Genomic DNA, 15,855 nt, shown 5'->3' on the forward strand with positions numbered 1-15,855 from the left:
TTTTTGTTTACAACGTCATTCTAGACAAATATCACATATTGAGAAGCATCTGTCCCGATTTCGGGACACTTGTCCAGAGACAATGCAAGAAGGGCCTTGTACGCCATCAAAAGGAATATAAAATTGGACATACCAATTAGGAACTGACTAAAAATACTTGAATCCGTTATAGAACCCATTGGCCTTTAAGGTTGTGAAGTCTGGGGTCCGCTCACCAACCGAGAATTCACAAAATGGGACAAACCCCAAATTGAGACTCTGCATTCAGAATTCTGCAAAAAATATCCTCCGTGTACAACGTAAAATACCAAATAATGAATGCAGAGCAGAATTAGGCCGATATCCGCAAATGATCAAAATCTAGAAAAGAGATTCGTTAAATTATACAACCATCTAAAAGGAAGTGATTCCCAAACCTTCCATAACAAAGCCATCACCTACAGAGAGATGAACCTAGAGAAGAGCCCCCTAAGCAAGCTGGTCCTGGGGCTCTGTTCACAAACACACACCACAGAGCCCCAGGACAACAACACAATTAGACCCAACCAAACCATGAGAAACAAAAAGATAATTACTTGACATATTGGAAAGAATTAACAAAAAACTGAGAACTAGAATGCTATTTGGTCCTAAACAGAGAGTACACATTGACAAAATAGGTGACCACTGTGACTGACACAAAATTAAGGAAAGCTTTGACTATGTACAGACTCTGAGCATAGCCTTGCTATTAAGAAAGGCCGCCGAAGGCAGACCTGGCTTTCAAGAGAAGACAGGCTATGTGCTCACTGCCCACAAAATGAGGTGGAAACTGAGCTGCAGTTCCTAACCTCGTGCCAAATGTATGACCATATTAGAGACACATATTTCCCTCAGATTACACAGATCCACAAAGAATTTCGAAAACAAATCCAATTTTGAAAAACTCGCATATCTATTGGGTGAAATTACCACAGTGTGCATCACAGCAGCAAGATGTGTGACCTGTTGCCAGGACAACCAGTGAAGAACAAACACCATTGTAAATACAACCTGTTTATGTTTATTTATTTTCCCTTTTGCACTTTAACTATATGCACATCATTACAACACTGAATATAGACATAATATGACATTTGAAATGTCTTTATTCTTTTTGGAACTTTTGGGAGTGTAATTTTTGATGTTCATTTGTTATTGTTTATTTCACTTTTGTTTATCTACTTCACTTGCTTTGGCAATATGTTTCTCATGCCAATAAAGCCCCTTAATTTTAAATTGAGATGGTCAAAGAGAGAGGGAGAAAGAGGGTCAAATAGAGAGGGAGAGAAAAGGTCAAAGAGAGAAGGAGAGAGAGGGTCAAATAGAGAGGGAGAGAGAAATTCAAATTAAATTAAACCAATCGTCGAAATTGTTTTAACTTGTAGTCAGAAAATAAAATAAAACATTCCCTCAGCTGCGTTTCCCACTCCAGTCAGCAGAGGGCGCTGTGAGTCTTTCAGGCCAGTCTGCCAGAATGTGACGTGGTGGTGAACTGGACTCTTCTTTAAACAACAACAGCCAGTCGGTCGTCACTAGTTACCACAGTCACAAAGTCATAATTATGGCTAAACCTCGCCCAATTCTCAATTCTCCAACTTCTCTTATTAAATTCAGATTTTTAAACCTAACATAATGCCTAACCTTAAATGAAGACAACAAAAAATGTAATGTTTGTTTTCATATATTGTTTTTACGATAGCCGATGTTGACTTTGTGGCTGTAGTAACTAGTGACAAGCCAACTAGTCAGCCATGTTCTTTTATAGTTAAATGATAATGGTCAGCCACCTCGGTAGCTTGCTAGCTGAAACATTGAAGCTCTTTACACTCGTTCATGTACATTATCCACTGTGTTTTAAACTCACTTCTTCTGTCGTCTAGCTAGTTATCCCATTTAATTTCATATGTGCATTGTTGTTATTAGTCAGCTAACCGAGCTGGCTGGTTAAGTTAGCATTAGCCCAGCTAGCTAACATCTCTGACCATGAGTTCACTGAGCTGCTCTCCTGATGAAGAAGAGGAGGTCTGCTGGACGGAGAAAGAGGGTCTGTGGCTGAATGTTGTTGTGAAAGAAGAAGAGGAAGAGGAGGATGTCACAGTAACAAAAGTAGAGGATGAGGATGTTGCAGTGAAAGAAAAAGAGGACGAGAAAGAGGACGATTCCGATTTTGGAGAGGAGGGAGACATAACTGGTATATTGGAAGAAGAAGAAGAGGAGGACGAGGATCTGATTAACCCCAGTAAGTAATTTACTGTCTTAAAACAGAAGCACAATGCAGTTGTTGAACTAAAGGGCAGAGTCACACGGTAAAGGAGTCCCACTATCAAATCGGCCATTTGTTGTTGTTGTTGTTGTTGTTACAATCAGGGCCAAGTCTTGGTCTTTGGTGTCAGAAGTGATCGGACCTCGCATCCACGACAGTGCGTGTGCTTGGCCAGTGAGCGCGTTCCTGTAAGACGTAGAGCCGCAAGGAGGACGCGAGGACAATGCGCTCTTTGAAAGGAGGGAGTAGTGTAACGTCACTAAGACCTTGTATTGCTGCCTTTGGGGGGGTTGCACAATTTGACAACTGAAAAAGGGGGAAGGGAGAAAATGTTAAATTGCACCGCCATCTAACCCTACACCATCCCCCAAAACCCATCTAACCCTACACCATCCCCAAAACCCATCTAACCCTACACCATCCCCCAAAACCCATCTAACCCTACACCATCCCCCAAAACCCATCTAACCCTACACCATCCCCCAAAACCCATCTAACCCTACACCATCCCCATCACCCATCTAACCCTACACCATCCCCATCACCCATCTAACCCTACACCATCCCCCATCACCCATCTAACCCTACACCATCCCCCAAAACCCATCTAACCCTACACCATCCCCATCAACCATCTAATCCTACACCATCCCCATCACCCATCTAACCCTACACCATCCCCCAAAACCCATCTAACCCTACACCATCCCCATCAACCATCTAATCCTACACCATCCCCATCACCCATCTAACCCTACACCGTCCCCATCACCCATCTAACCCTACACCATCCCCCAAAACCCATCTAACCCTACACCATCCCCATCAACCATCTAATCCTACACCATCCCCATCACCCATCTAACCCTACACCGTCCCCATCACCCATCTAACCCTACACCATCCCCATCACCCATCTAACCCTACACCATCCCCATCACCCATCTAACCCTACACCATCCCCCAAAACCCATCTAACCCTACACCATCCCCATCACCCATCTAACTCTACACCATCCCCCATCACCCATCTAACCCTACACCATCCCCCAAAACCCATCTAACCCTACACCATCCCCATCACCCATCTAACCCTACACCATCCCCCAAAACCCATCTAACCCTACACCATCCCCATCACCCATCTAACCCTACACCATCCCCATCACCCATCTAACCCTACACCATCCCCATCACCCATCTAACCCTACACCATCCCCCAAAACCCATCTAACCCTACACCATCCCCATCACCCATCTAACTCTACACCATCCCCCATCACCCATCTAACCCTACACCATCCCCCAAAACCCATCTAACCCTACACCATCCCCCAAAACCCATCTAACTCTACACCATCCCCATCACCCATCTAACCCTACACCATCCCCCAAAACCCATCTAACCCTACACCATCCCCATCACCCATCTAACCCTACACCATCCCCCAAAACCCATCTACACCATCCCCATCACCCATCTAACCCTACACCATCCCCCATCACCCACCTAACCCTACACCATCCCCCATCACCCATCTAACTCTACACCATCCCCCAAAACCCATCTACACCATCCCCCAAAACCCATCTACACCATCCCCCAAAACCCATCTACACCATCCCCCAAAACCCATCTACACATCCCCCAAAACCCATCTACACCATCCCCCAAAACCCATCTACACCATCCCACAAAACCCATCTACACCATCCCACAAAACCCATCTACACCATCCCACAAAACCCATCTACACCATCCCACAAAACCCATCTACACCATCCCACAAAACCCATCTACACCGTCCCCCAAAACCCATCGACACCGTCCCCCAAAACCCATCGACACCGTCCCCCAAAACCCATCGACACCGTCCCCCAAAACCCATCGACACCGTCCCCCAAAACCCATCGACACCGTCCCCCAAAACCCATCGACACCGTCCCCAAAACCCATCGACACCGTCCCCCAAAACCCATCGACACCGTCCCACAAAACCCATCGACACCGTCCCCCAAAACCCATCTACACCGTCCCCCAAAACCCATCTACACCGTCCCCCAAAACCCATCTACACCATCCCCCAAAACCCATCTACACCGTCCCCCAAAACCAATCTACACCGTCCCCATCACCCATCTAACCCTACACCATCCCCCATCACCCACCTAACCCTACACCATCCCCCATCACCCATCTAACTCTACACCATCCCCCAAAACCCATCTACACCATCCCCCAAAACCCATCTACACCATCCCCCAAAACCCATCTACACCATCCCCCATCACCCATCTAACCCTACACCATCCCCCAAAACCCATCTACACCATCCCCCATCACCCATCTAACCCTACACCATCCCCCAAAACCCATCTACACCATCCCCCATCACCCATCTAACCCTACACCATCCCCCATCACCCACCTAACCCTACACCATCCCCCATCACCCATCTAACTCTACACCATCCCCCAAAACCCATCTACACCATCCCCCAAAACCCATCTACACCATCCCCCAAAACCCATCTACACCATCCCCCAAAACCCATCTACACATCCCCCAAAACCCATCTACACCATCCCCCAAAACCCATCTACACCATCCCACAAAACCCATCTACACCATCCCACAAAACCCATCTACACCATCCCACAAAACCCATCTACACCATCCCACAAAACCCATCTACACCATCCCACAAAACCCATCTACACCGTCCCCCAAAACCCATCGACACCGTCCCCCAAAACCCATCGACACCGTCCCCCAAAACCCATCGACACCGTCCCCCAAAACCCATCGACACCGTCCCCCAAAACCCATCGACACCGTCCCACAAAACCCATCTACACCGTCCCCCAAAACCCATCTACACCGTCCCCCAAAACCCATCTACACCGTCCCCCAAAACCCATCGACACCGTCCCACAAAACCCATCTACACCGTCCCCCAAAACCCATCTACACCGTCCCCCAAAACCCATCTACACCGTCCCCCAAAACCCATCTACACCATCCCCCAAAACCCATCTACACCGTCCCCCAAAACCCATCTACACCGTCCCCCAAAACCCATCTACACCGTCCCCCAAAACCCATCGACACCGTCCCACAAAACCCATCTACACCGTCCCCCAAAACCCATCTACACCGTCCCCCAAAACCCATCTACACCGTCCCCCAAAACCCATCTACACCATCCCCCAAAACCCATCTACACCGTCCCCCAAAACCCATCTACACCGTCCCCCAAAACCAATCTACACCGTCCCCCAAAACCCATCTACACCATCCCAATAAATTAACCTTTTTATTTATGTATGATTCATTGAACCTTTATTTAACAAGTCAGTTAAGAACAAGTTATTATTTACAATGACGGCCACACCCGGACGATGTTGGGCCAATTGTGCGCCGCCCCTATGGTACTCTCGATCACGGCTGGTTGTGATACAGCCTGGAATTGACCCAGGGTCTGTAGGGACACCTCTAGCACTGAGATGCAGTGTCTTAGACCGCCGCACCACTTGGGAGCCAACCCATCCCACTACTTTGGCCCTATAGGATCCTATACCAGCCCATCCCACTACTTTGGCCCTATAGGATCCTCCACCATCCCACTACTTTAACCCTAAAGGATCCTACACCATCCCACTACTTTAACCCTATAGGATCCTACACCATCCCACTACTTTGGCCCTATAAGATCCTACACCAAACCATACCACTACTTTGGCCCTATAGGATCCTACACCATACCACTACTTTGGCCATATAGGATCCTACACCAACCCATACCACTACTTTGGCCCTATAGGATCCTACACCATACCACTACTTTGGCCATATAGGATCCTACACCAACCCATACCACTACTTTGGCCCTATAGGATCCTACACCAACCCATACCACTACTTTGGCCCTATAGGATCCTACACCAACCCATACCACTACTTTGGCCCTATAGGATCCTACACCATCCCACTACTTTGGCCCTATAGGATCCTACACCATCCCACTACTTTGGCCCTATAAGATCCTACACCAAACCATACCACTACTTTGGCCCTAAAGGATCCTACACCAAACCATCCCACCACTTTGGCCCTATATCATCCTACACCATCCCACTACTTTAACCCTATAGGATCCTACACCAACCCATACCACTACTTTGGCCCTATAGGATCCTACACCATCCCACTACTTTGGCCCTATAGGATCCTACACCATCCCACTACTTTGGCCCTATAAGATCCTACACCAAACCAAACCACTACTTTGGCCCTAAAGGATCCTACACCAAACCATCCCACTACTTTGGCCCTATAGGATCCTACACCAACCCATACCACTACTTTGGCCCTATAGGATCCTACACCAACCCATACCACTACTTTGGCCCTATAGGATCCTACACCATACCACTACTTTGGCCATATAGGATCCTACACCAACCCATAACACTACTTTGGCCCTATAGGATCCTACACCAACCCATACCACTACTTTGGCCCTATAGGATCCTACACCATTCCACTACTTTGGCCCTATAGGATCCTACACCAAACCATACCACTACTTTGGCCCTAAAGGATCCTACACCAAACCATCCCACTACTTTGGCCCTATATCATCCTACACCATCCCACTACTTTAACCCTATAGGATCCTACACCATCCCACTACTTTAACCCTAAAGGATCCTACACCATCCCACTACTTTAACCCTATAGGATCCTACACCATCCCACTACTTTAACCCTATAGGATCCTACACCATCCCACTACTTTAACCCTAAAGGATCCTACACCATCCCACTACTTTGGCCCTATAGGATCCTACACCATCCCACTACTTTAACCCTAAAGGATCCTACACCATCCCACTACTTTAAACCTAAAGGATCCTACACCATCCCACTACTTTAACCCTATAGGATCCTACACCATCCCACTACTTTAACCCTATAGGATCCTACACCAGCCCACTACTTCGGCCCTAAAGGATCCTACACCACCCCACTACTTCGGCCCTAAAGGATCCTACACCATCCCACTACTTTAACCCTATAGGATCCTACACCAGCCCACTACTTCGGCCCTAAAGGATCCTGCACCATCCCACTACTTTAACCCTAAAGGATCCTGCACCATCCCACTACTTTAACCCTAAAGTATCCAACACCATCCCACTACTTTAACCCTAAAGGATCCAACACCATCCCATCCCACTACTTTAACCCTATAGGATCCAACACCATCCCACTACTTTAACCCTAAAGGATCCTACACCATCCCACTACTTTAACCCTAAAGGATCCAACACCATCCCACTACTTTAACCCTATAGGATCCTACACCATCCCACTACTTTAACCCTAAAGGATCCAACACCATCCCACTACTTTAACCCTAAAGGATCCAACACCATCCCACTACTTTAACCATATAGGATCCTACACCATCCCACTACTTTAACCCTAAAGGATCCTACACCATCCCACTACTTTAACCCTAAAGGATCCAACACCAGCCCATCCCACTACTTTAACCCTATAGGATCCAACACCAGCCCATCTACCTGGGAGGATGGAACCCCGTCTCTCCAAACAATAAATACAGTTTAGGGTAGAGAGCATCTTTCAGCTGTCCTTTTGCATTTATTGATGGAAAGAAGAATGGATTGCCCGGACGTCAAGTGACTGTCTCAGTCTGACTTGAGAGTACTGACTGACTTAAACGCTGTGTTCTCAGGTATATTGCTACAATCAATTGAAATTGATGTGGTCCTACTCTTTCTAAGTCAAATGAAAACGCTATACCAGTCCGCTAAATTACTCCTAGTTAGCTAAATTACTCCTGAGTAAGTCCGTTGTCCTTATTGGTCCTACTCTTTCTAAGTCGAATGAAAACGCTACCAGTCCACTAAATTACTCCTGAGTAAGTCCATTGTCCTTATTGGTCCTACTCTTTCTAAGTCAAATGAAAACGCTACCAGTTCGCTAAATTACTCCTGAGTCCATTGTCATTATTACATTCACACTGTTTTCTATCACCAGGTTCTTAAATGTTGTGGAAACGGGTTCATCATATTGATCACAACTGCCTCAATTTACAGCCTGGTTTCACAGACTAGACGTAACAGAGTAAAAATAAATCAAAAATATAAACTTGCAAGAATTTCAACGATTTTCCTGAGCTACAGTTCATATAAAGAAATCAGTCAATTGAAATAAATTAATTAGGCCATAATCTTGGGATTTCCCATGACTGGGCAGGCAGCCAATCATAATACGTTTTCCCCCCACAAAATGTATTTTAATTACAGACAGAAATAATTCACAGTTTGTCTCAGACGAATGTGGAGGTCCTGGGCTGGCGTGATTACATGTGGTCTGCAGTTGTGAAGCCTGTTGGACCAAATTTTCTAAAACGACTTTGGAAGCGGCTTATGGTCGAGAAATTAACATTAGGTTCTCTGGTAAACAGCTCTGGTAGACATTCCTGCAGTCAGCATGCCAATTGCACTCTCCTTCAAACTTCAAAACTTGAGACATCTGTGGCATGTTGTTTCAGCATGATAATGCACAGCTCCATATCGCAAGGATCTGTACACAATTCCTGGAAGCTGGAAATGACCCAGTTCTTCCATGGCCTGCCTACTCACCAGACATGCCACCCATTGAGCATGTTTGGGATGCTCTGGATTGTGTACGACAGCATTTCCTAGTTACCTCCAATTTCCAGCAACTTCGCACAGCCATTGAAGAGGAGTGGGGGAACATTCCACAGGCCACAATCAACAGCCTGATCAACGCTATGCAAAGATGTGTCTTGCTGCATGAGGCAAATGGTGGTCACACCAGATACTGACTGGTTTTCTGATCCACGCCCATACCGTTTTTTCTTAAAGTGACCAACAGATGCATATCTGCATTCCCAGTTGTTAAATCCATAGATTAGGGCCTAATGAATTTATTTAAATTGACAGATTTTCTTATATAAACTGTAACTAAGAAATTATTGCATGTTATATTTTTATATATATATAGTATATATATAGTATATATTTAACCAGTTATTCATATCAATGTATTTTAGTTTTCTTCTTTTTTGTCATTTAGCAGATGCTCTTATGCAGATACCAGGTTATTACTAAATAAACTGTTCACCATCTGAGACCATTCAACAGTCTAGATTTACCATGTTATTACTAAATAAACTGTTCACCATCTGGGACCATTCAACAGTCTAGATTTACCAGGTTATTACTAAATAAACTGTTCACAATCTGGGACCATTCAACATGTCTAAATTTACCAGTTTATTACTAAATAAACTGTTCACCATCAGGGACCATTCAACAGTCTAGATTTACCAGGTTATTACTAAATAAACTGTTCACCATCTGGGACCATTCAACAGTCTAGATTTACCAGGTTATTACTAAATAAACTGTTCACCATCTGGGACCATTCAACAGTCTAGATTTACCAGGTTATTACTAAATAAACTGTTCACCATCTGGGACCATTCAACAGTCTAGATTTACCAGGTTATTACTAAATAAACTGTTCACCATCTGGGACCATTCAACAGTCTAGATTTACCAGGTTATTACTAAATAAACTGTTCACCATCTGGGACCATTCAACAGTCTAGATTTACCAGGTTATTACTTCTAAATAAACTGTTCACCATCTGGGACCATTCAACAGTCTAGATTTACCAGGTTATTACTAAATAAACTGTTCACCATCTGGGACCATTCAACAGTCTAGATTTACCAGGTTATTACTAAATAAACTGTTCACCATCTGGGACCATTCAACAGTCTAGATTTACCAGGTTATTACTAAATAAACTGTTCACCATCTGGGACCATTCAACAGTCTAGATTTACCAGGTTATTACTAAATAAACTGTTCACCATCTGGGACCATTCAACAGTCTAGATTTACCAGGTTATTACTAAATAAACTGTTGGCCATCTGGGACCATTCAACAGTCTAGATTTACCAGGTTATTACTAAATAAACTGTTCACCATCTGGGACCATTCAACAGTCTAGATTTACCAGGTTTGTACTTCTAACCAAAAACACTATTTGGGGTTCTCAAAATGCTTACAATTGTTGTTTTGATTATTGCTTGAACAGTCTATAAGATAATTGCTAGCAAAATACCTGTTTTGGATGCAGCACTTGTTAGCTTGAATGCTAAATGCTCACTGTCAGGCTGATGGAAAAGCCACAGAGCATTTTACTGGTTGTAGTTAGTATTTTTTTTTAAGTCTAAAGCGGTTTATTTGAGACGATGGCACAAACGTTATATTAAGCAGGTGATTCAAACAAGCCTTACAATTATAATCCAAATGTAGTGTGAACTGCACTCATAAGCAACCTGTAAATGGAGGCTGTTTTTTCTGTCAACCTATGAGAACTGGGTGGAACGGTAGCGTCCCACCCAGCCAGTGAAAGTGCAGGGCGCCAAATTCAAAACAACAAGAATCTCATAATTAAAATTCCTCAAGCATACAAGTATTTTACACCATTTTAAATATAAAATTCTCGTTAATCCAGCCACAGTGTGTGATTTCAAAAAGGCTTTACAGTGAAAGCAACCACAAACGATTATGTTAGGTCACCACCAAGTCACAGAAAAACACAGCCAAAGCAGAAATATAGATAAAATGAATCACTAACCTTTGATGATCTTCATCAGATAACACTCATAGGACTTCATGTTACACAATACGTGTATGTTTTGTTCGATAAAGTTCATATTTATATAAAAAAAATCTAAGTATACATTGACGCGTTATGTTCTGTATGTATTTATATCCAAAAATCTTACTTTACATTGGCATGTTGTGTTCAGTATTTCCAAAACATGCAACGATTTTGCAGAGAGCCACATCAATTTACAGAAATACTCATTGCCAAGTCAAAAAAACAGCCATTTTCCAGCCAAAGATAGGAGTCACAAAAATGTTACACGATACATGTATGTTTTCTTTGATAATGTGCATATTTACATCCAAAAATCTCAGTTTACATTGGCACGTTAAGTGCAGTAATGTTTTGATTCCAAAACATCCGGTGATTTTGCAGAAAAACTCATAATAAACATTGAGAAAAGATACAACTGTTATACATGGAACTTTAGATAAACTTCTCCTTAATGGAACCGCTGTGTCAGATTTTTTTAAAACTTTACGGAGAAAGCAAACCATGCAATAATCTGAGTACGGCGCTCAGAGACCAAAACAGCCAAGCAGATATCTGCCATGTTGTGCAGTCAACATTAGTCAGAAATAGCATTATAAATATTCACTTACGTTTGATGATCTTCATCAGAATGCACTCCCAGGAATCCTAGTTCCGCAACAAATGTTTGATTTGTTTGATAAAGTTCATAATTTATGTCCAAATACCCCTTTTTGTTAGGGCGTTTGGTAAACAAATCCAAACCCGAAAGGTCGGACAAAAAGTTCCGTTACAGTCCGTAGAAACATGTCAAACGATGTATAGAATCAATCAATCTTTAGGATGTTTTTAACATCCATCTTCAATAATGTTCCAACCGGAGAATTCTTTTGTCTGTAGAAAAGCAATGGAATGCGAGGTAACTCTCACATGACCGCGCGCATCATGAGCCCAAGGTACTCTGCCAGACACCTGACTCATTCCCCTCTCATTCAGCCCCCCTTCACAGTAGAAGCCTCAAACAAGGTTCTAAAGACTGTTGACATCTAGTGGAAGCCTTAGGAAGTGCAAGATGACCAATATCCCACTGTATCTTCAATAGGGGCTGAGTTGGAAAACCTACAAGCCTCAGATTTCCCACTTCCTGGTTTGATTTTTCTTAGGTTTTTGCCTGCCATATGAGTTCTGTTATACTCACAGACATCATTCAAACAGTTGTAGAAACTTCATAGTGTTTTCTATCCAAATATACTAATTATATGCATATTCTAGCTTTTATGTCTGAGTAGCAGGCAGTTTACTCTGGGCACCTTATTCTTCCAAGCTACTCAATACTGCCTCCCATGTCACCAAGAAGTTAAAGTGAGTTTCCTTGAGTAGCACACCAGATCTTGCTCTAAAAGTCTGTGGTATTATTCAAAAAACTACAATCTCGCCAATTTCTTTGCTATACGCAGATATACTACATCCGTAACTAAAGGTTTCTGCATTCTCAGGGAGGAGTTTCTGCAACCAAATTGCGTGCGCATTGCACTCGTGCTGAAAGTTTAGCAAACACAGAAAGGGGCCAATATTGAAGTGGTCTGCCACACTGCTTTGAGTTTCTGTAATAACTTGTTTTTTTGTTTGTTTTTTTGTTTTTTCATAAATGTTACTTCTGAAGTGAGAGAAAAATAAGACAATATTACTGTTGTTGAACCGACTGTCATATTATTTAAACATTCATTACAGATGTAAATTGTTGTACTATAACAAGGGGCATCCCCTTTCAGCTAAAATAAACAGTGGCCCTTTAATCATCTGTCTGACTTTGTTGTTCACACAGGAGAGAGACGTGACTATTGTGGATCCTCTGGGGAGCCTCAACAACATCCTGAAGCTGACGAGGCAGAGGAGAGTCTCTTCACATCAGAACACCTCAAGAAACACCAACGGAAACACACAGGGAAGAAACTTCACCGCTGCTCTGACTGTGGGAAGAGTTATTCAAGATCAGATTCACTAAAAGTACACCAGAGAATTCACACTGGAGAGACATCTCACTGCTGCTCTGACTGTGGGAAGAGGTTTACCTCTTCAGCAGACCTCAAAAGACATCAGAGAATCCATACAGGAGAGAAACCTTATAGCTGTGATCAATGTGGGAAGAGTTTTAATGTTCCAAGCAGCCTAAAAACACACCAGAGAACACACACAGGGGAGAAACCTTATAGCTGCGCTGACTGTGGGAAGAGTTTCTCAAAATTATATACATTACAATCACACCAGAGAATTCACACTGGAGAGAAACTTTATAGCTGCTCTGACTGTGGGAAGAGTTTTTCAAAATTATATACATTACAATTACACCAGAGAATTCACACTGGAGAGAAACTTTTTAGCTGTGATCAATGTGGGAAAAGGTTTACTCACTCAAGCTGCCTGAAGGTACATCAGAGAACACACACAGGAGAGAAACCTTATAGCTGTGATCAGTGTGAGAAGAAATTTGTTACATCTAGCAGTCTGACTATACACCGGAGATCTCACACAGGAGAGAAACCTTATAGCTGTGATCAATGTGTGAAAAGTTTTACTTCATCTAGCCATCTGACTGTTCACCAGCGGACACACAAGAGAGAAACCTCATAGCTGTAATCAATGTGGGAAGAGTTTTAGCCAAACATCCTGATATCACACCAGAGAACACACACAGGAGAGAAACCTCATAGCTGTAATCAATGTGGGAAGAGTTTTAGCCAAACATCCTGATATCACACCAGAGAACACACACAGGAGAGAATTCTTATAGCTGTGATCAATGTGGAAAGAGATATGCTGGTAAACTTTTGAAAATACATACATGAAGTTGTTTCATGATATCAATAAAATGTCACAATGTAGAATGTTATTTAACATTGTAGTAGGAGTATTTTAATGATGTCACAATGTAGAATCGTAAACGTTTGACCCCCTGTTCTATTGATTTCAGCGTGATATAGATATTAGCCTCGGGATGAATCCAGGCCTCATCAGGGGAAGTAATGAGTACTATTTATTTGATTAACAAGAAAAAAAGAGTTGTTACACTTGGCGCCCCATTTGAATGAGAATACAGCACTTCAAAATGTAGCGAGCTGTTTTCTGCAGGTTGTCCTCTAACCAGTGAGGTAAAATATATCTCCCATTTCTGTGTGTTTTTTTTAGTTGTGTTAGATTCAACAGCACATACAACCTGATTTCCCCCCTAAAAGATGTTGTCAAAACAACAGCGTAATTAATATACTTACTGACTTTATTGTCCCCATGGGGAAATTTACACATTTAAAGTGGCATTTAAATACAAAACAAGATTGACACACACACACACACACACACACACACACACCATCACACACACACACACCATCACACACACACACACCATCACACACACACACCATCACACACACACACACACACACACACACACACACACACACACACACACACACACACACACACACACACACACACACACACACACACACACACACACACACACACACACACACACACACACACACTACACAGACACACACCATCACACACACACAAACTTTCATAACAGTTACATACCTATAAAAATAATAATAGTAAGAAATACAACTCTTTTTTTTAAGAAGAAGAAAAGAGTAGCCTGCTGGCCTTACAGGGTGAATGGGAACATTCGTCCGAGCTATTTAGGAGGGATATCACATCTGGCATAAATTATTGTCTCGTTCTGTTTTTCCTGCTGAGGCCCTATACCTGCGACCAGAGGGGAGTAATTCACTATTTAGGAGGGATATCACACCTGGCATAAATGATTGTCTCGTTCTGTTTTTCCTGCTGAGGCCCTATATCTGCGCCCAGAGGGGAGTAATTTACTATTTAGGAGGGATATCACACCTGGCATAAATGATTGTCTCGTTCTGTTTTTCCTGCTGAGGCCCTATACCTGCGCCCAGAGGGGAGTAATTCAAAGGCTTGGGGGTGGCTTGGGTCTAAAATGAAGATATGATATAATTACTACTGTGGAACATTGGTGGTGGCTTGGGTCTAAAATTATGATATGATATGATTACTACTGTGGAACATTGGTGGTGGCTTGGGTCTAAAATTATGATATGATTACTACTGTGGAACATGTTTGTGTAGATAGTACATTTTATGTTTAACTTTTCACAAACTGTTTCTACATATTGGTTATTGATTTAACCTTTCAATATCACAAATTGTTTCTACATATTGGTTATTGATTTGACTTTTCAATATCACAAACTGTTTATACATATTGGTTATTGATTGAGTTAATAACTGTTCTGATTTGGGCCAAAAAATGTTAAAAAAAATATATATATTTTTAAATAGCAACAAAAAAAATGTATGTTTTTTACATTTAAATTAGGACTATGCCCGATGTCTTATTATTTTTAATTTTTTAAGTGAAAGTTTAAAATACATTATTGTCATACATATTAAAAGGGGTTCGGTTTGATATTTCAAAATATTTACATCAGAATTATTTGACAATTTTTCGGTACAATTATATTGTTTACAAAGACTGTAGTAAAACTAACTTATATTTCTGGTTGGATATTACATCCTATTCTTACTATTTTAATCAATGTCTTTTCCTTAGAATGATCATTAGTCTTTCAGCTTGTTATTCTATAGTTTTAATGTCTTTTCCTTAGAATGATCATTAGTCTTTCAGCTTGTTATTCTATAGTTTTAATGTCTTTTCCTTAGAATGATCATTAGTCTTTCAGCTTGTTATTCTATAGTTTTAATGTCTTTTCCTTAGAATGATCATTAGTCTTTCAGCTTGTTATTCTATAGTTTTAATGTC

At 42.3% G+C, this 15,855-nt stretch overlaps 1 protein-coding gene across 1 annotated transcript; it reads left to right on the forward strand.

Moving 5' to 3' along the window:
- Positions 1-1,755: 1,755 nt before the first annotated feature.
- LOC124026565 (gastrula zinc finger protein XlCGF17.1-like) lies at positions 1,756-14,355 on the forward strand. Its single transcript, XM_046339476.1, has 2 exons — positions 1,756-2,260; positions 12,829-14,355. Exons 1-2 carry the CDS (start codon positions 2,005-2,007, stop codon positions 13,632-13,634), a joined length of 1,062 nt encoding a protein of 353 aa, XP_046195432.1. The 5' UTR covers positions 1,756-2,004; the 3' UTR covers positions 13,635-14,355.
- The last annotated feature ends 1,500 nt before the right edge of the window (positions 14,356-15,855 follow it).

The sequence above is a fragment of the Oncorhynchus gorbuscha genome, unplaced genomic scaffold (assembly GCF_021184085.1).
Source record: "Oncorhynchus gorbuscha isolate QuinsamMale2020 ecotype Even-year unplaced genomic scaffold, OgorEven_v1.0 Un_scaffold_2776, whole genome shotgun sequence".
Classification (NCBI taxonomy): domain Eukaryota; kingdom Metazoa; phylum Chordata; class Actinopteri; order Salmoniformes; family Salmonidae; genus Oncorhynchus; species Oncorhynchus gorbuscha.

Bases quoted from the DNA above. Each gene is read 5' to 3' on its own strand.
- LOC124026565 (XM_046339476.1), top strand. From the start codon at position 2,005: ATGAGTTCACTGAGCTGCTCTCCTGATGAAGAAGAGGAGGTCTGCTGG. The intron at 2,261-12,828 runs GTAAGTAATTTA...TTGTTCACACAG, and splicing joins CGAGGATCTGATTAACCCCA to GAGAGAGACGTGACTATTGT.